We start from the raw sequence: 22,230 nt of genomic DNA on the forward strand, positions 1-22,230 counted from the left end.
CATCCATACTTCTGTATGTTAACACTGTTACAAGTGTATTTAAAAAATGAGCGAACTAAGGTGTCGACAACAGGTAAATAGCCAGGAAATCCACCGTGATGGAAATTCTCCAAGGAAATCCTCTCCTGTGTCTAAACGATCAGGGAAATCCTCTCCTGCCAGAAGCTCTCGCATGCACTATTAGGGATCCTCTCCTCTCAACAGGTGCGAAAAAGGTGGGTGCTTTGAAAAGTTCGTCCTTTTTTACCTACATGCCATACCTTGATTTCACATGCCAAACAGAGGATTAGGTCAGCAGAGAGAGCAAGATATTTTCTTCTCTTTCCTTAATTTTTGCGGCTCAATATGAGCACAGAAATATACCAAACAAAAATATACGTTCACACTTACGAAAATAAGCTTTGGTCACACTTTACTGCACAGCTGTTGCGATACAAACAAAACAAACAATTTTACAAACTATTTAATTATTGCTGAAAACAGCCTAGTTGAATGAGAAAATGCTACTGGCACCAGCTGCCCAATCTCAGCCCACTCTCCACCAGCCGCTCCACTCGAAAGTATCCAATTACCTAAACAATCAGCGTCGCACGGGAGAGTTCTGTGATTTGCTGCTGGAATTGGATTCGGCGGACGACGCGTTGAGCCTGAGCGTGCACTTCTGTGTCCTGGCCGCTCAGAGTCAGCTCATTGGCACCAACCAGAAGCAGCAACAGTTCTCCATACACAATCCTCTGAAGATAACCATCCGCAATTTCGCCTGCACACAATGCCTGCACACAATTGTGGACTTTTTCTACGAAGACATTGTGTCCGTTTCGAAGGATCATGAGCAGCATTTCCGGGAGCTGGCTAAAATATTGGCTGTGACGGAGCTCTTGAACTTGTACCAGATGCAGCCAGCGGACGAGGCTAGAGACACATGCGAGGCTGCGACACCCGGACAGACTGAGGTGAACCTGGAGCCAACAAAGAAACCCGAAGATCTATTTGAGAATCAGCAAAGCATCTTCAAGGTATGCCACAAAGCTTGTTTGTGGCTCTTTTATTCATTCAACTTCTCTGCTTTTGTAGCTGAAGAATCCCCGTGCCGTAAAATCCAGCAGCAAAGTCAACTATTGTATTGGCTGCGACTTCAAATGCTACCAAGTGCAGAAGATGATTGAGCACATGAGCAGCTGTGAGCCCTCGCATCTGACGTGTTCCCTGTGCGAGGTTGGCTTTCTGGACTGGCGGGAGTATGACAGGCATCTGCGCCGCCACTCTGGAAATCCGCGCAAGCCCTTCTTTTGCCTGCAATGCGGCATTCACTTCACCACCAGAGCTGCTCTGCTGGTGCACCAGCCGAAGCACTCTACGGAAACGCCTCACATCTGTCCGCACTGTGGCAAGGGCTTCAAGTGGAAGCAGGGTCTCAGCAATCACATTCTCGTCCACAATCCAGAGAAGCAAATGCTCTGCGATGTGTGCGGCTATAGCACCACCCACATGAAGGCTCTCAAGTCTCACAAATTGCTCCACACGGGCGAATTCTTCGCCTGCACCGTTTCGGGGTGTAACCATGTAAGCAACCGCAAGGAGAACATGAAGCTGCACATAGAGACGCACAAGCAGGGACGGGACTTTATATGCGAAATATGTGGCTGCAACTTTAGCCAGAGCAAGAACCTCAAGCGGCACGCTCTCAAGCACACGGAGAACGGGCCGAATCGCTACAAATGCCAGCTATGTGGCTTTAGTAGTCATCGTTCCGACAAGATGAAGGAGCATGTGCAGCGTGTCCACACCGAGAAGGCTGTACAACTGGAACTCTCCGAATCGGTGGATAGTTCATTCGAGAACAAAATGCCAGATGATTTCGACCTGCCCATGATCCAAGACACTCTGCCGCCGGTTAGAAAGAAGCAAAGAGAACCCAAGGGTTCGCGCAAGCAGACAGTTAAAGGAACTCCATCAAGCGAGAAGCGCCTTAAAACGCTGCTGCCCAAAGAAAGTGTTAAAAAGGATAGCCCCTCAGTTTGAAAAGTCGTTAAACCGATTGATAATTTATTGTGGAAGGCTGTAGAGTCAATTACAATGTAAGGGGAATGCTTTCTTATCGAGGAATGTGATAACGATTCCGTTGTATTGCGTCGTTTCTCTCGAAGCAGGTGGAACTTTCCGGCAAGTGACTAATGAACCATAACCAGAGCAATAGTTGACAATGTGTACAATCTTATCAGACCGAAGGAGGGAGGTCTGTACGTAACAAGTGTTGTTTTTACAAAAACAATTAGACCAAAACGAATTAAAAGCTTTATTTAAAAAATAAACAAAAATGGATTGAAGAGAACTGGGTCAGCGTATCGGTTCGTTCTGACAAGCCCACCTCTACGTGCACACACATATTTAGATATCTGCGTACGATCACGTTTCCCTATCAAAAACCAAAAATAGTATTTCAAATGTAACGGAAAATTTTCGATGATGCAATTTGAAATGCACCCTCGGGGTCATACGAGGGCCCGCCAAGGTGGGTGGCAAGCGTAAAGTTTACATAACAACCGCCTGCCCCACCAGTTGTTTGAAAACGTGTGTATTATGAGAATATTCTGAAAACATTTAAATAAATGGACAAGGCAAAGAAAATATGTTTGGCGCTGTGTTTTTTTGTTTACCGCGCACTTTGTAAATACATACTTATAACAACAAAAATTAAATTGCGCAGCAAAAATCTTTGGGAGAGAGAGCAAAAGAGAGAATTATACCGGGCATGGTGCTGCCACACAGTTGGTAAATATTAAGAAGACTTGGTAAAGCTAAAATATTCCTTGTATCACCAAAAACAACAAGTATCTTAAGTGATATTAAATTTATACTACTTTCTAAAACAAAACTATTCCATTTAAAAAATTATAAGCCTTTATTGAGCCCACAAAACACATTTGACGCAGCCAGTCTGGCAGCCCCACGTGAGAGCTTTTAGTGTTCCTCTCTCTGCGCTCCCTGACAGCACAAGCTTGGCGTATATAAAGGTCCGACATAGCAGTGAAAATTTTAATAAGTTTTCTATAGCGAGGAGGGGAAAGTATTACTGTGAAAAATTCGTCCAAACTTGCAGCCAAAAGGCCACAGCAGAGAAAGAAAAAAACCAAGGAAACGCATTATATTGCAGTTCGTTTTATTCAAATTTAAAGAAAACTCACGCAACCATGTCCGAGTCGCATTTTGATGAGTACGAGCACTACAACTTCGACTATGACAAGCATATCTTCTCTGGCCACGGCGGCAAGCAACGCTCCAAGAAGGAGGCCTCTGTGCACACCAACCATTTTGACCCCTCCGGTCACTCAAGGAAAATCCTAACCAAGCTCATGAACACCAACACCAACAACATTAAGAAGGCTTGCAAAAACTGATGCAGGGCTGCCGCTAACGCGGAATCAAAGAAAGGAAAGGAGTTGAAGAGAGTCGAAAACGAAGAAATAATCGAATTTAAGTTACTAAAAGGCAAACGTGAAGAAAAGGCAACAAGAAGAAATTGAAAATCAAAGCAGCGCAGCGGGCTGTCGCAGTTGCGTTTGTGGGAAGAGAGAGAGTGAGGAGGAGAGGACCGCAACAGCCACTGGAAGTACACGCATTGCATTTCCATGAAGCAGGCGGAGAAACGGAAAAAACATTTTTGTGAACACTATAATATTTTTATTTGCTTATAGTTTCACAAACAAAAAAATATTACTCTTAGCTTAACTATTTCCTAAACTTAATTCCGACTTACAATTTCTAGATAATAAGCCATAGCGAGTTTCACATTATGAAGTTTGATTTAGATATTAAATACACAATAAAGAGAAACACAATACTGAATTTATTGTATATTTGATTGAGAACTTTCCAGAAACCCACACAACATAGCCTCTCTCAGGTGTTGCATTTGCTTTATTTTGTCGAGAACTTTCCAGTATTTCGAATGAACGCTCTCTCAGGTGGTATTTGTGTTCATATTAATACACACATGTTTGAACGTACATATGTATACATACATATGCAGAAGGTGTGTTCACAAAAGGTGAGACATCAACTTGTGTTTGGTTTCCCACTCTCTTACAGACAGACACACACAAACGAAATGAACTAAACAGTTAGAGGCAAACAACTACAAGCTCTCACCTTAAATGAATTCACCTTGTCGTCGAATGTTGCGTTCCGCCCTTCCACCCCCTCACAAGTGCCTACGAACGATTTGAGTGCATATTTATAGCCTTTTAGTTGAACTCATTTGCACTCAGCTGGCCGATCTTCAAGTATCAGCGGCGACCGCCAATGCAATTGTTACACCGAGTGTTTTCTTTGTTTTCAGTTATCAACGAAGCCACTTGCAATATCACACGAAAACAGACATACGTTCATACATATGTACATACATACATACATACATATGTATTTAGAAATTGCTTTCAAAACGGAAATATCTCCGCGACCTTCCATTAAAGTTCAAAGCTTACACGCGTATGCATACATACATACATACGTAGATATGTATGAATGTATTTCTTCCGCTTACATGAGGTAATAAGAAAGCTAAAAAAGAATAATGTATGAATATGTTTAGTGGCAAGGTGGGATCGCTTCAATTTTCGATTCTCGAAAAATCCATGTAAAACTATTAACATATTTTTTTCTGTATTAAACTTGTGTTGCAAAATCTTTTCGTGGCAGGTCCACTCTAATGGAATTCTCTCGCTCTCTTTGCACAATTTGCCGGCTTTTGCGTTGTTTCTGTTTATATTCGGTATTTGGTAAACAATAAAACAGGCGGCATATCAGGTGGTTCTTCTACATATGTATGTATGTATGTGTGTCTTAAATATTAATCATCATGAGATACTAGCAACCAGTATATTTCAACCACTTGAATTTCATGATGCATCGCTTTGTTTCAAATAAGGTTTTATTATTCACGCATTACATATGTATGTACATATGTACATACATATGTACATACATTCTCTTTTCTTCCTCGTATTTATAGTTCAGTCATAGAAATCAAGAGCAGAACACGCAGTGTACATATGTATGTACATAGGTTTCAAACAAAACAACAACAGAAGAGCCGGTGTGATATCTGGAGAATCAAATAAACAATTTTGGGGTGGCAATGAAACTACAATGTAGTTTGTCGCGGTGCGTTTTCTGCGGTAAACAAATGACGCATTAAAGTTTCAGTGAAATCTAGAAAAATCATCAGAACTGATTTGGCAAGAAAAACGCCTTGTAGATCAGATCCCCTTAGATCCTCTAAGCAGTAATGAAATGTTCAATGTACATTTACATACATACATATGTATGTATGTACATAAACTACGTACATATGTACGTACGTACGTAAACATCTATAAGTCGATCTCAACTGAAGTCGCTGATCTTTATGAACTTCTATAGTAATATTAGATAAACTAGTAAAAAGTACCTCCCGCAATGCCTCAGTCCAGCTACCTTTATGCTCCCTAACAACCTTTTGAATGTTGAAATATGTACATACATATGTACATAGATCTCTTTCTTTGACTTTAATGAAAGACACACGCTCCTCTTGAAATGTACATATAAAATATATACATACATACTTACATGTACCTGTATTCTATTGGTAAATAAGTAAACTTTGTAAGTCGTGAGTGTTCGCGTGCCACACGTCAGACGGTGCACCACGACGCGACGTTGGGCGACATACCAAGGTCTACTACGACCAATTACGACTTACTAAATTCCTCCGCTTTGGGCTCGATTCTTCAATTTTCTATGTTCCAATGAATCCTATCGAGTATTGCACACTTTCACCGCGAAAAAAAACGAATTTCTAGTCAACAACAACGAAGTCGGGGATTATGCATCAGAATGAATGGGAATGGACCAAAGACATCCAGTATGTTTTGGGGACATGTTAATTGGTGTGGCACTCGATGGCGAATGAACCGTTAAATCGAAACTGGAGCAGCGGCCCAATAACGATGATGCACGCGGCACACGGATTAACACCTTTCAACGAGCTGAAGACTTGGTGCGGTTCCAGCGAAGATGTTCTAGATATTCGTAGTAAATGTGGATACATTTCCCGTGTATTAGCACCATCGCTCCGGCCATCGATGGTACAAGGTTTTTCTGGATCATCATTGAAGATTCTTCGTTTAGTTGACGACTGAACTGCAAGCCGACTGGCCGTGCCCGCGCCTAGTAATCCGAAATCAAGGATTCGGGAATAAAAAAACTCAGTTCATAATAAAAAGATTGCAGTACGGATAATGTCAGCCTACGAAGAGATGCCAGAGAAGCAGTCGCAGCGGCGTCTGTCGTCCATGTGGCTGATCATCGTGTTGCTCTTCGTGTCGACACTTACGGTTGTGGCTTTGATTGAGGCTGAACGTGCACAGTCTGATGGTGCTGACGTGTTAATTCTGAATCGCATATGGAGCCATTTCCAAGCGGCAGCTCAAACCGAAACGAAAGAAGAAACAGCCACAGTGGAGCGCATAGCTAGAGAAGCCAGTAATTCTAGTGATCCCACTCAGCAGCAACCTCCAGCCAGGCAGAGTAAGGACTTCTATGAGGAGCAGCGGGCGGTTGTGGTGAATGCAGAAAGCATGGATCCCATTGTGGCACAGCGCCAAGATTCATTTGGTCCACCCCAGAGCAGAGAAGACTCCAACGAACAGGATCCCTATTATGATGCAGCCGAGGATTATGGGCCAGGACATTATCCATATCAGCAGGAGGAGCAACAGCAGTCGGAAGAGAGTTTCTATGGAGAAGGAGATGGCTCATCTGAGGGCAGAGCTGCTCAGGCTCGCCCCTATGATGGCTTTTACGCGCCCTGGAAGGCATCGCCCGTGGCAACGCATCCTGCGGCTGCGGATGGAAACAACAGGAAGCTCCAGACCCCGCCAAATCGGTACAAATGTACTTACTTTTTTTAATTTCTCAGTCAATCCTAACTTTTATCATTTACAGCGCCCCTTACCCTGCCTACGATGAGGTGTATGACTACCCCATGGGTTTCCAGCGTCGTCCACTGGCGGAGACACCGCTGCCCAAGCAGGCCCAGCCCCAGCCCCAACACACACCAAATACTGCGGTTGTTCCCGTTCAGGAGGAATCCACTTTGGTAACCGTTCTCAAGAGTCTAAAGCAACTCTGGGATCTCTACCAGGCACTAATGAGCGCCTGGAATTCCATGGCTGAGCGTCATCAAAAGAGTACTGAACAATTCCGCAAGGAACAGGCGGAAAAACAGGCCGAAAAGAATCGACTGCGTCAGCAGCAGCAACAAAAAATGAGAATTAATTCAAAAAAGCCACCGCGAATCGAAGGAGATAAGAAGAATCAAAACAAAAAGAGCACCACAACGAAAAAGCCAACATCCACTTCGAGTACAACTTCTGCCGCGGATAGCTCTGAGGAGGAGGAGGAGGACGAGAAAGAGAAAGAGGCGACATCATCATCAACAGTTAAGCCAGAGCCTCAGAAGGTTGAAAAGGGGGAGAAGGGAGAAAAGGCAGATGTGAGCTCCGTGCGCGGGCTCCGCCAGAGACGTGAGGCGGCTGCAGAGGACAAGGCAGACACGGATGTTGGTGAGGGGCGCTATATTAAGGGTGATCCACTCAAGGGCTACTACGATTTCGTCATTACGGAGGGCTCCTACAAGTTTTGGGCTGCCTTTCAGGTTAGTTAATGTCACTTGAGCTGAGTTATTTATTTAAGCTAATTGAATCCTCCAACCAATAGGTGGGCACAGCGCTTTTGATTATCTATTCGACATTTGCTGCCATTTACTACTCCAAGGTAAATCCGCTGACCAGCGACTACGATTATACGGATTATTTGGGTGGTGTTCGCTCATTGTCTGGCGGCGATGCTGATTTCGTTGATGATGCCGATTCGCCGCCACCGGTCTCAACCACTTCCCGCATTATGGAGTGGCTGCCGCGCACAGCTCATTCCGTTAAATTCATTTTGGACGCCATTGAAAAGATGCCACTGGATCATGGGCAGACGAAAGAGCCAGGCTGGGGGAGCACGGAAACAACGACGGCAGAGGAGACGAGTTAGGGAACCCACCATATTTATTAATGAAAATAAAAAAATATGTTGAACATAACCTCCAAAGTCTCCATTTTAATTGCAACGGTCAATAGGATGGATTTCTCTATTTCTTAAAACCAACATTCACAGTGCAACGGTTACAAGACTTCTTCTCTCTGTTCAAACACTCACAGCAGGGCGCGGGCTTGGGCAAACAGCTGTTCATTATTTTTGGAAGAAACAACACGTAGCAATTTTTATTTATTTATATTTGGCATGAAAATACTCAAGTAGCCATATTTTAAAAGTGAACATGAAGGGCGTTCAAGTAAATACAATAAGAGCAGCGCTGCTGCTTGGCCTGTTGTGCGTTGTGGCGTCCCACGAAGCGAAGGATTTCGATGATTCCATTTTGTACAGAATTGATTGGGCCGTGCCAGATTTGATAAGTGGCGAACCTGTAAGTCTAGGAATGAATGATATAGAGCCAAAGTATAAAGCTAGAATTTTTTGTTGTCTATAAGGATTTGGGCAACGCACTGACATCGTTCATTACTACCGACAAAGAGAAATATGAATGTCTTATACCCGCGCTGGAGAAACCAAAGGAGGAGGAGAAGTCCGACATGCCAGAGTTGTGTAAGTGGTAAAATTAACCTTTATTAAATGTAATTCCTTTAAATGTACGCTTCTTGCAGCTCCCATCAGCTTACTAAAGCCGACTTTCTCTGGCCAAACTTGTTCGTACCGCATCGAAGCCTATTGGTCCTACGAGATTTGCCATGGACATCATGTGCGTCAGTATCACGAGGAGCGCGAGGGCAAGAACGTCAAGTTCCACGAGTACTACCTGGGCAAATGGAGCGAGGAGAAGACGGAGCTGCTGTCAAAAGCCTGGGAGGCGGAACAAAAGGACGGGGGAAAGCACAAGTACAAGACCATAAAGATTGACAATACGCGCTATCCGTATTTCGAAATGGAATACACCGACGGCACCATGTGTTATATTATCGATGCCAAACGCACCACAACGGTTCGCTATGTGTGCTATCCCCATGGAAAGGACGATATTTACTCTTTCAAAGAGACGTCCTCCTGCAACTATGAGGCGATTATACTGACCTCTGCATTGTGCGTCATTCCTGGCTTCCATGCGGAGGAGACCCAGGAGACCACCATCAAGTGCTTCAATTCGGAAACAGAGCCGCATAAGCCATTGAGCATGCTGCGCTCAGAGCTAAGCGAATGGGCCGAAAGCGAGTCCGATCTGATACTCTCAAACGATGCCGAAAATAAGCCTGTTACGAAGGCGTGGCCAAAGGAGGGCGAAGTAGTAACTCTCAAACACAGCGGTGATGTCGACAAAATCATAATGGAGTTGATAAACAAAAATGGAGTGGAATCCGAGAAGGAATATCAACAACTTTTGCTCGCCAAAACGGGATCTACTCTTGGAACACAGCCCAGCCCCATCGATGAACTCACGCCCATCAGGCAGTTTATATCGGGAGCCAACTGCCTAATTGGGGTAAGAAATTGCCACTGATATCAATATATTTACTCCTCTATTATCTTTTCTACAGGGCAACGGCTGGTGGCGCTATGAATTCTGCTATGGCAAGCATGTGCGACAGTTCCACAAGGATAAGAATAGTGAAGTTGAACTGTTCCTTGGCTACTTCTCGGAGGAGTCCCACCGCCAGTGGGCCGTAGCAAATCCCGATAAGGGAGCACGCCGAACCGGCTTCTCCTCGTCCATTTGGCACCATTATGTGAAGGGAACACATTGTGATCGCACCAGCCAGCCGCGTGAGGTGGATGTCAAGCTGACGTGCACGCCCGTGACCACCAGTGGAACGGCCGTGTCCATGTACTTGCTAGAGCCAAAGACGTGCCAGTATATCCTGGTCGTGGAATCGCCCATCATTTGTGATCTCCTGCGCTATGCAGACTCCCACGGACTGGTGAAGCCCGAAAACCTATACAAAGTCTTCACTAGTGACGAAGGCCAGCCCGAGAGCCCGGCACCTGCCCCGGAACGGACCACTGATGACTCTGGAGAGAAAATACGCTCATAGAGCCACCAGCGTATTCCATTTCTAGTGAATTAATTTTAAATACATGTACATGTAAATTAAATTGCATTTTTTCTTACACTGACTGCACGCGCTTCTGTGTGACTGGCCAACAAACAGCTGTCGGCCTGCGCGCACATGTCAGCACTGGCAGCACCTTTTCGTATTTTCCAATTCGGTCGTCTCTTTCCTTTTCTCGACAATCAGCAGGCCTGATAAACAATTTCATTGTAAATCCTACAGTTCTAAATAGAAACTCTTACAAACGACAACTCATAGTTGCTAAATTGACCTCAGTATAAAGTTTCTTAAAGAGTAAGTACTGTGCCGTGTCGCTGAGTGGCGCAAATGAGTGTGTGAAAAAATCAATGGGGTTGAGGGTTAGGAGACGTGTTCGGGGCGGCCCCCGGCATTTAGCGGGAGCCCAGCCCGGCCCGTGCTCGTTGATAAGCAAACGGACTATTACACAATTTGTTTTATTATTTATTTGCAGCCCAACAGAAGACACACTCCATCAGAATGGCCCTCAACTTTCGCTCAGTAAAGTTGAGCAAATGGCAGATTGCGTTATTTATTGGCACGCCCCTGGCCATCGGCCTGGGCACTTATATGTACAGGAAGATGAACGCCACGCCCGGTGGCGAGGAGAAAAAACGGACCAAGGGAAAGATCGAGAAACAAGCGACATCCATTGACGGAACAGCGCCGGACAAGGAGCAAGAGCGAAAGCAAAAATCGGCCGAGCTGGGAGAGAAACTGTCTCCCGTTAAGGAGGCCAACAGCTACAAGAACGAGGGCAACAACTGTTATCGCAATGGCAAGTACGACGAAGCCATCATCTTCTACGACAAGGCCATTGACAAGTGCCCCCCGGAGAACGGCACTGACATGGCAATCTTCTACCAGAATCGCGCCGCCTCCTACGAGAAGCTGCAAAAGTGGAGCAAGGTGAAGGAAGACTGCTCCAGCTCCTTGACCTATAATCGTCGCTATGCAAAGGCCTACTTCCGTCGTGCACGTGCCCACGAGGCCACAAAAGACATGCTAGAGTGCTTGAAAGATGTCACTGCCACCTGCATATTGGAGATGTTCCAGAACAATCAGAGCATTATGTATGCGGATCGTGTGCTCAAGGAGACGGGACGAGTGGATGCCGAGAAGCATATGCGCGACCGGGTTCCCGTAGTGCCGTCCACCTCTTTTATCCGAACATATTTGCAATCTTTTGTCGCCGATCCACTGCAGACCATGAACGTGCCGCCATCGACTGTGGCGGACACACCGGCGCGAGGTTTCCTGCGTGCTCACAGCGCCTTCCGCGAGGAGAAGTTTGATGAAATTATACCTGCCTGCACAGAGGAAATCGAATCCTCTGAATCCGAATCCCAATACAAGGTGGAGGCCCTGCTATTACGCGGCACAATCCATCTTCTCTGTGGCACCTACACGGAGAGCGAACAAGACTTTGATGCCATTATCGGCAACGGTAAGAACAGTTATTCACCTAAATGTGAGCCCTTACCAACACTGGATTCTCTTTCCAGCCGATGCGGATGACACAATCCGCGCCTATGCCTACCTGAAGCGTGCCTCACTCTTTATGCAAGTGAATAAGCGCGAGGAGGCTCTGGCCGACTTCGAAGCAGCAGAGAAGCTGAAGCCCGACAATGCTGATGTTTACCATCAGCGTGCACAGATTCTGCTGCTGCTGGACAGCATTGAGCCAGCCCTGGAGCAGTTCGAAAAGGCAATTCGCTTGGCCCCCAATCATGCAATCGCTTGCGTTCAGAAATGCTACACCGAGTACCGTTTGGCGCTAATTTCCAACAATCAGCTGCGTCTGGAAGGTGTAGTCCGCAAGCTAGAGCAGGCAATCGAACAGTTCCCCACATGTGTGGAGTGCTACAGCATGTTGGCTCAGGTGATGGCCGACCAGCAGAATTTCGAGCAGGCACAGCAGTACTATGACAAGGCCATGAAGTTGGCGCCGACAAATGCTACGCTGCTTGTCCACCAGGCTGTCATGACACTGCAGTGGCGTGGCGATGTTGAGTCGGCTATCAATACGCTCAACAAGGCCATTGAGCTGGACCCGAAATGCGAGCAAGCCTACGAGACCCTCGGCACCGTCGAAGTGCAGCGCGCCAACCTGAAGCATGCTGTTGAACTCTTCGAGCAGGCCATTCGCTATTCCAAAAGCTTTGAGGAGGTCGTTCATTCCTACTCGCTGCGCAATGCGGCCATTGCTCAAATTAATGTCACCAAGGATCTGGGCATCGACATGAACGCCATCTCGGCCATGAATCAATTAAGCGGCACGGGCATGTAGAGAGTATTTAGCGGCAGAGATGTGCATTTAGCATTTGGCATGCCGAACACCATCACCACCGGGAAGCAGACCCAATTATTTGTAGCTAAGTTAATCCTGTTATTTATATATATAAACAAAACACAAACAAACGCTTGTTTGTGCCCCCCGCCCCAACCTTAGTTCTAGCATAAAATTGTACGACGGTGACGTTGCAGCGTCTAGATTTGATTTCATGTAAAGTCTTTGTTTGCCTAAGGAATATGAACACATGGCCTACGCTTAAACGTAAGATTAAAATAAGTACAAGCTGTAAAGTCGTGACTTAGCCCTGAGGTTGATTGTAGGACTGCACTTCGGCGGATATGTAAGCGGAACAGATGAGCCACAGAGCGGAACGCACGCTGCCCACTATGGCATAGTCAGCCTCGAACTCCTGGAGGTACGGCAGCAGTAGGCCAGGCAGCGCACCCATGCCATTTGAGATGCCCATCAGGGTGCCAGCGTAATTGGGACTCATGTCCAGAGGCAGCAGCTTGATGCCCGCGTAGTAAGCGCCCACGGCCAGGACACGCCAGATGCGAGCACCATCCGATTTCAGGTGTACCATGTACATGGAGCCGCACACAAACACCAGCCAGGACATGAGGCGACGCGTCTCTGTGCGACTGAGCAGCTGCTCCGCTATGAGATAGTCGCTGAGGGTGCCCGTGCTGAGGGATGCCAGCCAATTGCCGATATACGGAGCCGTCACCACTATGCTGGCCTCCAGTTCATCCCACAGAGTGCTGCCCCTGGCTCTGAGTTCCTCCAGCACTTGCTGCAACTCCTGGCCGAACTGCTGCCGACTCCAATCGTGCTGCATGGAGGCGGAAACCAGTGCCCACAGCGGCGTACTCATCAGGATGCTCCTCCAGGGCGCATTCGGTGGTTGTTGCCCTTCCGCATTGTCGGCTGCTACCAGCAGTGTGGCACTCACATGGCTCTTGATGTAGTCCCGCTCCTCGCTCTGTATGTACGGACAGTTGTCGGGTTTGCTATGGCAGATGAGGATCTACGGAAAGACAGGAGACAGCTAAGACAGTCCACGGCTCAAGCCACACAACTCACAAATCCCAGGAACCAGGCAACGGCCCCACCACCGACCACATAGAAGGCCACCGGCCAATCCTCCTCGGCCATCACCAAGCCACTGAGCAGCTGCACCAAAGTGATGCCAATCTCTCCTCCACTCAGCACGCCACTGGCCAGGAGACCGCGCTCTTCCTCAGGGATCCACTGAGCCAACATGGCAGACACAGCCGGAAAGGTGGGACCCTCGCAGAGTCCGATGCCGAGTCGCACAGCCATCAGGGCATACGGACCACCATGGCGCACAGCCAGCGGCGTTAGCAGCGTGAGAATGGCCGAGAAGATTATGGCAGCTCCCAGGATCCACTTGCCGCCACAACGCTCCGACAAGCGTCCGCCTGGGATGTGGGTGAGCATGTAGCCGGCATAGAAGGCCACCGTGACCAGGGTTTGTGTCTGTCGCGACCACAGCTCAGAGCAGCTTATTCGCTCGCGAGAAGATACTTTCAAGGACTCTCTGGAAGGCAGCTTAACGGGCTGCTTGATTGCTGCCAGAGGCATCTTCGTGGGATGGTAAACATGCTCCCTTCCAGCCCGAAGTCTTTCTCTTAACATGTTCTCCGTCTCATTCAATCGGGCAGCCAGTTCTGTGAGCCAATGGTGGATCTTGGCAGCTGCATGCTGCGGAGGAGGGGGAGTAGGTGGACGAGCACAACCTTCCAGGACAATGCGCTTCAGGGAGAGGTCCAAGCATAATCGCATCGTGTACGCATTGATGATGGCCAGCAGGCTGAAGCAGCAGAGCACCAGCCGCTGCTGCACACTGAAATCTTGCTTGAAGGATGGAAATACTTCATAAAAGCAAAGCCAAGTTGGATTATACTCACAGCTGAACAGAACGCGTAGCATTTGCTGAAGGGAAAACATTTTGGATGCAAAAGGAAATCTACACAAAATTAAAGAGAAAACTGTGCTCTTGAAATTAACTCAAATATCTGACAGCAAAGTCGAGAATGAAATATATTTAAGGATCATTTATAAACTTGAAGTTCTAAGAGCAGTGAGAATCATTGCTAAGGCAGCTGGATATATGTAAGATCCATCGATTTGCATTTTGGAACAACACCAACTAAGAACAATACAATACAAATGTATTGTCATGCACACGACATGTATTTTGCACTGCTTGGCAGTTTTCTCTTGCCTCGAAGACGCCGAAGAAAAAATATTTGATAGATTGGAACAAATGGAGCAGTGTATTGGAGCCCGTAAGTTGCTCTCCGTTTTCCCAGTTCCCCCCTTTCAATTGATTGCTCTTTTTCTCTTTTTTTGGTTTATTTTCTTTATGCACTTTATTTGGCTAACATCATAAAAACAATTATGTCTTAACGGAGTTTGTTAAAAACACGTTTTGGCGTTACACATTGATCAACAATTTTAAAACTGAAACAATATTTCAGCAGCCCATCCAAGGGGTGGGTGCTCTACGGGCAAATACGAACTCGGTATACACTTCTTGCTCTATCTAAACTTAGACGTTGGAATCGGTTTCAGCGTTTCAGCTGCTGCTTCGATTAAACACTAAATAATAATTAAGAGAGTACGTTGCATGTACGGGGACATGTGCTGGGGGAACGACAGGACGACAGTATTAATTAGGGATTAGGGATTAAGGATTATTATGCTATCTATAACAGGAATATTGTACACACAGGAGGCGTGCTGCTCCCTTGGTACATAAGTAAATTCTTTGCTTAAGAGTTAATTAGTTTGGTGGCCCTGGTGGCCAGATCGGAAATACTATAAAACTAGCTAGCTATCTGGAAGAGCAGTAAAGTTAGGGGCGTATGCGTATTATATCTACAAATGGACACACGGGGGTACAGCATTTTGAACTAGAGCACTAGGGTATGGCACATTCTGTAGCGGATGCCGCCTTAGGAGCTGCGCTCCCCACGCTGATGCACTGTTGTGCTGTTGTTGCCGTTGTACTCGAGACTCTTCAGGTCTGTGGTCTTGCGCTCCTCGGCCTCAAAGTCCACGGAGCGTGGCTGTATGGGTGCATTGTTGAACGGCTGCACCTCGCCCGAGGCCCACAGGCAGTAGACGACAGCCGTGACGCACAGCACGCCAAATGCCACCCAGAACACAGTGCGCCATTCGAGCAGCGAGGCCTGAAATTTAAAGGAAAATTCCATTTAGAATGCTTGAAACTACAAAAGAGTTTTCTTTAACTCACATTTGGTGTCATCACTCCCACCAGATATGGCGTTATGACGCCCGTAATGGCTCCAATGCCGTTTGTAATGGCCATCAGGGTGCCAGCATAGTTGGGGCTCATGTCCAAGGGACTGAGCTTCATGCCCGCATAGTAGGCGCCCATCAGACCCATGCAAATGGTGAAGAGTATGACAACCAGGACACGATCACAGCCAGCGTATGAGGCGCCCACCATGAAGATGGCCGGACCAAAGGCAGCCAAACCCGTCATCACCTTGCGGGTATTCGTTGTGCTCATGATGCCCTTGCGGATCATCCAATCGGCAATGAAGCCACTGCCCACGGACACAATCCACATCATCACATAGGGCAGGGAGGAGTACAGGCCGTTGGCCTTGATGGAGAACTGCAGCACATCGGCCATGTACTTGGGCAGATCCGTCACCATAATGTAGAAGCCCCAATCGTGGCCGATCTGAGCAGAGACCAGGGCGAACATGGGCAGATTCGTTAGGATGGCCTTCCAGGGCGTTGGGGGCAGGCTCTCGTTGCGGCCAATTGTGCCAATCTCCTTGGCAAGATACTCCCGTTCGCTGGGCTTGATGAAGGGATGGCTCGAGGGATCGCTGTAGCACAGGAAAACCTTTCAGGGCAAGCAAAGAGTAAAGTTAGAGTCAGTCAAAGACGTGGTTAAAGCATTTGATACTCACAAAGATGACAAACCAAATGACACCCAGGCCGCCGAAGAAGTAGAACACAAATGGCCAGTCGTAAGAGTCCAGAAAGACGCCCGAGAGAAGATTTCCCATGATGGTGCCCACCTGGCCGCCGCCCAGGACCAAGGCACCCAACTTGCCACGTTCGTTGGCGGGCACCCAGGCAGCGAGGAGCACACTGAGGGCAGGGAAGGTGGTGCCCTCGCCCAGACCCATCAGCACACGGGACACAATCAGCCAGTCGGAGCCACCCTTCTCAATGGCCAGAGGTGTGAGCATGGTGAACGCAGCTGTGGAGAGGATGCCCAGGCCCAGGGTCCATTTGCCGCCAAACTTCTCGGCCAGCAGTCCGCCGGGAATGTGCGTGACAATGTAACCAATGTAGAAGGAGGACAGGATCAGACCCTGCAGCTCCTCCGACCAATCATAGATGCCGCCAGACTGTGGGGATATTTCGACCTTAAATTGGAGTTTCTTTTATGGCATTTTTTAGCTGAAACTTACGCTGGTGCCATCATCCAGCTCATCCGGTTCGCAGATGGCCACGTCACTATCCTCATCCGTGACATTCTTCTTGATGACCAGCACCGTGATGGCCTGCGAGAGGCACACACGCATTGTGTAGGCATTGAGGATCGCCAGGAACCCCATTATGGCCAATATCACACGTTGCGGTATTACAAAATCTGCAAAAAACAAAGGGAACACAAATGAGAGAGTGATCGAGAGAGTGATTGTTGTTTTTGTTGTTTATTAATTGTTTGCGTCAAACATTTTGATGGCAGGGCAGGGCACATGGGCACCGCATATTGTTTTAAGCAATTTTAGACAATTTAATTTGGTTAGCGTGCGAATAAATAGTTTGACGAGTTTGAAGAGCACTTCATCGCTGGAGCTGGTGCTGGGGCTGGTCAATTGGGTACAAATCAATTTGCGCTGATAAACTTCAAATTGCAGTTGATTGCCCTACGAGTTTAGCGAGTATCTATCAATTAGATAGTTGAGTTATAACATGAGCCTATCATCTAGCATTTATCTCACACGATCTGACTTTCACCTAAAGAAAATTCCTGATTGATAACTAAAAGTGTGCCCCAGAGTTGGATAATATTTAATAAATATTTTATTAATCATTTACAAAACATTATCCATTAAACAAGGATATCTGTCCACCATTAACTAACTGATTAGCTATTGGCCCTTTTATCGATGGAAAATATATTTTCTTATGAACTGTAGATCAAAGTGAACCTGTTGGCTGTAATTTTATAATTACTGTGGATACATGCATGGGTCCAATATCTATTAAGCGCATAAGTACTCCCCTCTAAGCCTACAGAATTAGTTCCATATCGTAGATTGGCATATAATAGATAAATCTCCCAACGGAAACTTTCTTCTACGCAAACTTGTCGCTTGCCTTAAGCAAATCCCAGGGGAATAGCATTTCCCAAGCACGTTCATTCCTCATATAATTATCTACAAACACACAGAAAAACGGTTCCCTTGACCACATTTATTATATTATAACCATATATTCATTTAAATCGTTTCAAATAAATCATTTAAATAATATATGATTATATTTTGTGCCGTCTTTAAAGGCGAGTGTTAAAATTTATTTGCCTTCATTTCGAAATTATTTTATTGCATTTTTTACTGGAATGGAATTTAAGGAATTTTTGTTGTGTGAAAATTATGGCTCTATACGTGTGCTTCCTGTGCTGTGTATTGTTTATGGCGGGTACCATGGAACACCTTTGGCACGCGATTACGCGGCATAAGAACGGCGCTATGCACTTGTTCTTTGGGCCACTATCAATCACCAAGCACGCCGATCGATGGAACGCGCGGGTTATACGACACCCCCCAATATCATAATCAAATTGTTAAGCGGAATTGTGCGTTGATAAGGTGCCAAGTGTGATAGATCTGCGATAAAACCACTTGGAGTGCTTGGCATAATCTCAAGTATATCAAACGGAGAACCATTAATGACCATAAAGCAACGGGTCTGAAGGCACTGCCAATTAAATGGTCTTCAGTATAAATATTTAGGGCTCCCACTTTTGGGGCAGCGGAACCAACTCAATTGGTGGCTCAAGTTCATCAATTTTGAAGGTTAAATTGATCAATTAATTGAGGGAGTTTGTTAAGAATAAGGGTTAACATTGACCTACAATATATGAGTATTCGAAAGCGTTCCCTATTCTATTCCAACTAGCAGAACAAATAAACAACATTGGGGTCTGCATTGGAAATGAGCAAACAACTCGAGCCGCGTTCTTAGGTAAATATAATCACAATCCAATTCATGATCATATTATTAGATCATCTATTGACATTTCCCCCCCAGCTACGTAAGATCCATTAAGCGGCACTGTTTGACTTTATAATGAAGAACGAGACACCAATCTTTCACTCGTTTCAGTTTAATAAACCCCCCAAAAGACGTCACCGGCTGGCAACCTATTTTATTTATAAATTAACAGTATTATTAAATATTTTGCATGATTGAAAAGGCGAAACTCCAAAACTGGCAAATATTTAACATATCGCTTAACGAAGCCGACAAGAAAGATTTATAAGCGCCCCAAAGTCGCACGAGTGTCAAATAAAAAATGAAATAAAAAACAACCTCTTTTCCGTTCAATTCCCCCAAGTGATAAGTTGATTAGGCCACCGTCTTTACGTATGTATGTAAATACAGGCGCTAATCATGTTTCCAGAATTATGGCCATATTTCCCTTGGCCAATCACGCTTATTGGCGTTAATATATGATCACACTCTAGCTAAGTCCCATCACAGCACACGATAAGCTGGTTAAGATTTAATCAGAATTGAGTAACACACACACAGGCACAGTCTTATCGCATCTAGGTATTACTTTCGAGTATTTTATTATCTTTATAATCTCTATGGAGTTTTATAGGATACATCATTGAAGTGTGGCGTAAATATTGTACTGAATAAATTCTTATGAATTTCTGGTGTAAACCCGTTCTAGCGTAAAACTTTCCAGTAGATAAGTACTAGAAAAACTCCTAGTACGAACAATTATGTGTGCAGCCAATAGATCTCTCACTGCCTATAAGTATTTATACATTATATGTGTCCATGCACTCATTGCCATAATGAGAAAGTGAAAAAAAAGAATAAAACAATCTCCTGTGTCTGTCTCTTGACATTTCTGGGTCTCTGACTCTTTGTCTTCATTATAACATACATAAGTACATACATATGTATATACATATAATGTATGTACATACATATGTACATATGTATGACAATCTCTGCTGTCCAGTTCCAGACCATAGCATTGATAGCACGGCCACGGCACAAGTACAAATATTACATTTTCACATTTTTACATCATTTTCTTCGAGGCGCTTGCATTTCCGCGGTCTTGCGAAAATTATGTCAATGGGCTTGGGGGGGCGAGTGTAATGTGCGATTGCTGCCTACGAGATATGCCACCGCCTCACCGCCCTTTCCCCCACATGCTCGATAAGCGTGCAGCGCATCAAACAATTGGGGCAGACGAGTGCAGGGGAAAGTGATGAAACAAAGCGATTAGCTTGCTGCGGCTGGGTTGGGGTACTTTTCGGTGTTTTAGGCACTCGGGCGGGGTATGTATTATTCATTGGAGTGCCAATCAATGCCCTGCATCCAATGATTTATGGCCAAGTCATAGACTTAACAACTCATTAGGCTAACAAAATACTTAGGAACTCACGTCTAACCATGTGAGTACGTTCCGAGATGTTAAACTCAACCCATTCCCAGGCTTATTCGATTCTCAGTGTGTTTTTGTTTGCTAAGCAAACAGCTACAGCCACAGGCTATTGATTGTATGGCAAGTAAAAGCAAATAAAGCTAGAACAAAACTGTAATTAATGGACATTCCTCATTGAAATGGGGAATAAGGCTGATAGATCCCACCATCGCCTAATCTTTTGTGAAAGAACTTCCTACATAACATTGACCTTGTCCAAGAGAGAACTAAACAAAAGGTTGGTGTGGAAGCTGGCAGCCCATTCCTGTTCACAATACAATAATAAATAACTGTTTTTCGAGCCATTGCAAAGTGATTCCGAGTATTGACATTCTCGCTTGATGAGCACCCTACAGACACCTGACGCAGCGACTTCCCCGTTCCACGATTCTCTTCACATGCAAATCGTATGCAAAATATTTTGTATGAATTATGTTAACGCGTGCCGGGAATGCCAACAGCTTGGACATGTGCTGGAAAAGAAGCATTCCAGTCCAGACCAGTGCACGATGAATGGCAGGCAACAAACAAAAAAGCCGAAATAAAAAAGGCGTAAAATTCGAGACACGAAACACTAAATAAAACCACTAACTGAATCGGAAGTGTCTGGCAGAAACGTTTCTGTCATTGTTTTGTCATTTATGCATTATACATCGCATCGCATCGGTATACAATGTACAAAAATGTATACATATATTATATTTAGGAATTTATTTTGTTGTCGGTCAATGTCGGTTAAACCACTCAAATATACTTTGCTTAAACATTTCATTTCAAGAATACTCCGAGCGGAGTTCAACGTATCCATCCCCCCATTCGATTCGAATTTAATATTCCATAAAGCACACTCCCAAAGTTGGGTTCGGGGTTTACGGATATGGCAGATAACACGGAAAGTTTTTGCAAAGAACTGTTTGGATAGAGGGGGGGACATGGGATATGGGACACTTACACCGTGATAGGTTTATGCCCCATTGCGGCTGTTGTGTCATCTCGGGATTATTGTTTTGCAACGTTAGCAAGTTGCTCAGTTCCTTCGCCACGGTTACACAGGATCGGTTCGAATATATGGGTTAAAGATATCGCACGGACACGAACGCACAGACACACACACACACAAAACACAGTTTGTTCGTTGTCTCTCTATCTTCTACTTCCTTAACACTTGGCTTGCTCTTGGCGCATGCGTAACAATTAGAAAACGCAATTAAAACGCAAAACCACACGCAACGAGAACGAAAACGACAAGTGGGGCTGGTCTGCTGACTGCTGGCTGCCTCCTCCACGCACTTCTTGTGTCTCTTTCGCTTTGGCCCCTCTTCCGTTATTTCAGTAGTGCACCGCTCTCGGCGCTCGATCTCTCTCTCTCTCTCTCGCTCGCTCGCTCTGTGTGGGGAGTGTGTCTGTGTGTGGGGTGGGGTGTGTGTGTTTGAGTCGAGTTTTGTTTTAGCAATGTTTTCAGCACACACGCAAACGTAAACGGCAACAACTGTAAAACTGTTAACGATCTTCGATCCCCGCTTTTGGCGCTTTGTTCTCTGCTCGATCCGCGCACGCCGCCTGTTAAATTACAAATGAGAAATTATTCCCCCGACTTTAGTTTATATGTGAGCAGATAAGCGACGATCGACGCTGGTGTCGCTGCTGGCTGCTGGCTGCCAGTCTGCTGCTGCTGCTGCTGCTGGAGTTTTGTTTTTTTTTTATTAGCGCGGCATCGGGGGTTCGACGGTTCGTCAACCAACCGATCGTGGATCAAGGAGTTGATTTGTCATACATATAAACTATATGGATATGTGTGTGTGCACATAGCATGTCTGATCATAAACAACTGTTGCTATCTTAATCGATCGACATAGTAGACGTTGATCGTCGTCGTCTACATGCGTAAAGCGTTAAGCGCAAACCCGAAAACTCAAACTATGCCGCACGCCCAAGGAACTTTATTTTATTTGCTCATTTGAAACTCGATTTCGATTTCAGTTTATAGGAACAATCGATTATGCGCT

At 45.7% G+C, this 22,230-nt stretch overlaps 7 protein-coding genes across 11 annotated transcripts; 5 read left to right on the forward strand and 2 right to left on the reverse strand.

Annotated features, from left to right (window-relative positions):
• Positions 1-228: 228 nt before the first annotated feature.
• Positions 229-12,683, forward strand: LOC117901318 (mitochondrial import receptor subunit TOM70; the record flags this gene model as incomplete). Its single annotated transcript, XM_034812028.1, has 3 exons — positions 229-235; positions 10,627-11,619; positions 11,678-12,683. Coding segments are annotated over 3 exons (1,785 nt in total), but the record flags the coding sequence as incomplete, so codon positions are not given.
• Positions 410-2,628, forward strand: LOC117902389 (gastrula zinc finger protein XlCGF58.1). Of its 3 annotated transcripts, none has more exons than XR_004649392.1 (3): positions 410-1,016; positions 1,075-2,078; positions 2,148-2,628. XR_004649392.1 is itself a non-coding variant. In XM_034813713.1 (2 exons), exons 1-2 carry the CDS (start codon positions 501-503, stop codon positions 2,020-2,022), a joined length of 1,464 nt encoding a protein of 487 aa, XP_034669604.1. In that variant the 5' UTR covers positions 410-500; the 3' UTR covers positions 2,023-2,627. The 3 variants fall into 3 exon arrangements, 1 of the variants encoding a protein (XP_034669604.1); XR_004649393.1 differs by having other exon boundaries at positions 2,151-2,628; XM_034813713.1 differs by having other exon boundaries at positions 1,075-2,627.
• Positions 3,043-3,649, forward strand: LOC117902391 (nuclear protein 1). The gene has a single exon (XM_034813715.1). The coding sequence runs from the start codon at positions 3,192-3,194 to the stop codon at positions 3,396-3,398; it is 207 nt and encodes a 68-aa protein (XP_034669606.1). The 5' UTR covers positions 3,043-3,191; the 3' UTR covers positions 3,399-3,649.
• Positions 5,647-8,129, forward strand: LOC117902386 (J domain-containing protein DDB_G0295729). Its single transcript, XM_034813707.1, has 3 exons — positions 5,647-6,928; positions 6,988-7,699; positions 7,762-8,129. Exons 1-3 carry the CDS (start codon positions 6,282-6,284, stop codon positions 8,083-8,085), a joined length of 1,683 nt encoding a protein of 560 aa, XP_034669598.1. The 5' UTR covers positions 5,647-6,281; the 3' UTR covers positions 8,086-8,129.
• On the forward strand, positions 8,284-10,197 carry LOC117902388 (endoplasmic reticulum lectin 1). The gene is made up of 4 exons (XM_034813712.1): positions 8,284-8,518; positions 8,583-8,697; positions 8,757-9,586; positions 9,642-10,197. The coding sequence occupies exons 1-4, from the start codon at positions 8,372-8,374 to the stop codon at positions 10,134-10,136; spliced, it is 1,587 nt and encodes a 528-aa protein (XP_034669603.1). The 5' UTR covers positions 8,284-8,371; the 3' UTR covers positions 10,137-10,197.
• LOC117902387 (putative inorganic phosphate cotransporter) lies at positions 12,674-14,755 on the reverse strand. Of its 3 annotated transcripts, XM_034813709.1 has the most exons (3): positions 14,400-14,755; positions 13,552-14,342; positions 12,674-13,495 (listed from the first exon to the last, which is right to left on the reverse strand). In XM_034813709.1, the coding sequence occupies exons 1-3, from the start codon at positions 14,437-14,439 to the stop codon at positions 12,767-12,769; spliced, it is 1,560 nt and encodes a 519-aa protein (XP_034669600.1). In that variant the 5' UTR covers positions 14,440-14,755; the 3' UTR covers positions 12,674-12,766. The 3 variants fall into 3 exon arrangements, with proteins under 3 accessions (XP_034669600.1, XP_034669599.1, XP_034669602.1); XM_034813708.1 differs by having other exon boundaries at positions 13,552-14,755; XM_034813711.1 differs by having other exon boundaries at positions 13,344-13,495; positions 13,545-14,755.
• A 93-nt stretch (positions 14,756-14,848) lies between these two features.
• Positions 14,849-21,297, reverse strand: LOC117902390 (putative inorganic phosphate cotransporter). The gene is made up of 5 exons (XM_034813714.1): positions 21,177-21,297; positions 16,953-17,134; positions 16,443-16,889; positions 15,752-16,375; positions 14,849-15,686 (listed from the first exon to the last, which is right to left on the reverse strand). Exons 1-5 carry the CDS (start codon positions 21,214-21,216, stop codon positions 15,450-15,452), a joined length of 1,530 nt encoding a protein of 509 aa, XP_034669605.1. The 5' UTR covers positions 21,217-21,297; the 3' UTR covers positions 14,849-15,449.
• Between the last annotated feature and the right edge of the window lie 933 nt (positions 21,298-22,230).

This window comes from Drosophila subobscura, chromosome U, assembly GCF_008121235.1.
Source record: "Drosophila subobscura isolate 14011-0131.10 chromosome U, UCBerk_Dsub_1.0, whole genome shotgun sequence".
Taxonomy (NCBI): domain Eukaryota; kingdom Metazoa; phylum Arthropoda; class Insecta; order Diptera; family Drosophilidae; genus Drosophila; species Drosophila subobscura.

What these genes read in the sequence shown, in the direction of transcription:
- LOC117902388 (XM_034813712.1), top strand. Translation starts at nt 8,372, where the DNA reads ATGAAGGGCGTTCAAGTAAATACAATAAGAGCAGCGCTGCTGCTTGGC. An exon ending in ATTTGATAAGTGGCGAACCT is followed by an intron (nt 8,519 to 8,582) that starts GTAAGTCTAGGA and finishes GTTGTCTATAAG; the next exon opens with GATTTGGGCAACGCACTGAC. An exon ending in GAGCCAACTGCCTAATTGGG is followed by an intron (nt 9,587 to 9,641) that starts GTAAGAAATTGC and finishes TCTTTTCTACAG; the next exon opens with GGCAACGGCTGGTGGCGCTA.
- LOC117902387 (XM_034813708.1), bottom strand. Translation starts at nt 14,439, where the DNA reads ATGTTTTCCCTTCAGCAAATGCTACGCGTTCTGTTCAGCTGTGAGTAT. An exon ending in TTGCCTGGTTCCTGGGATTT is followed by an intron (nt 13,496 to 13,551) that starts GTGAGTTGTGTG and finishes GTCTTTCCGTAG; the next exon opens with ATCCTCATCTGCCATAGCAA.
- LOC117902389 (XM_034813713.1), top strand. Translation starts at nt 501, where the DNA reads ATGCTACTGGCACCAGCTGCCCAATCTCAGCCCACTCTCCACCAGCCG. An exon ending in ATCAGCAAAGCATCTTCAAG is followed by an intron (nt 1,017 to 1,074) that starts GTATGCCACAAA and finishes CTGCTTTTGTAG; the next exon opens with CTGAAGAATCCCCGTGCCGT.
- LOC117902390 (XM_034813714.1), bottom strand. Translation starts at nt 21,216, where the DNA reads ATGACACAACAGCCGCAATGGGGCATAAACCTATCACGGT. An exon ending in AGCTGGATGATGGCACCAGC is followed by an intron (nt 16,890 to 16,952) that starts GTAAGTTTCAGC and finishes ATATCCCCACAG; the next exon opens with TCTGGCGGCATCTATGATTG. An exon ending in TGGGAGTGATGACACCAAAT is followed by an intron (nt 15,687 to 15,751) that starts GTGAGTTAAAGA and finishes TTTAAATTTCAG; the next exon opens with GCCTCGCTGCTCGAATGGCG.
- LOC117902386 (XM_034813707.1), top strand. Translation starts at nt 6,282, where the DNA reads ATGTCAGCCTACGAAGAGATGCCAGAGAAGCAGTCGCAGCGGCGTCTG. An exon ending in CTCCAGACCCCGCCAAATCG is followed by an intron (nt 6,929 to 6,987) that starts GTACAAATGTAC and finishes TATCATTTACAG; the next exon opens with CGCCCCTTACCCTGCCTACG. An exon ending in AGTTTTGGGCTGCCTTTCAG is followed by an intron (nt 7,700 to 7,761) that starts GTTAGTTAATGT and finishes TCCAACCAATAG; the next exon opens with GTGGGCACAGCGCTTTTGAT.
- LOC117902391 (XM_034813715.1), top strand. Translation starts at nt 3,192, where the DNA reads ATGTCCGAGTCGCATTTTGATGAGTACGAGCACTACAACTTCGACTAT.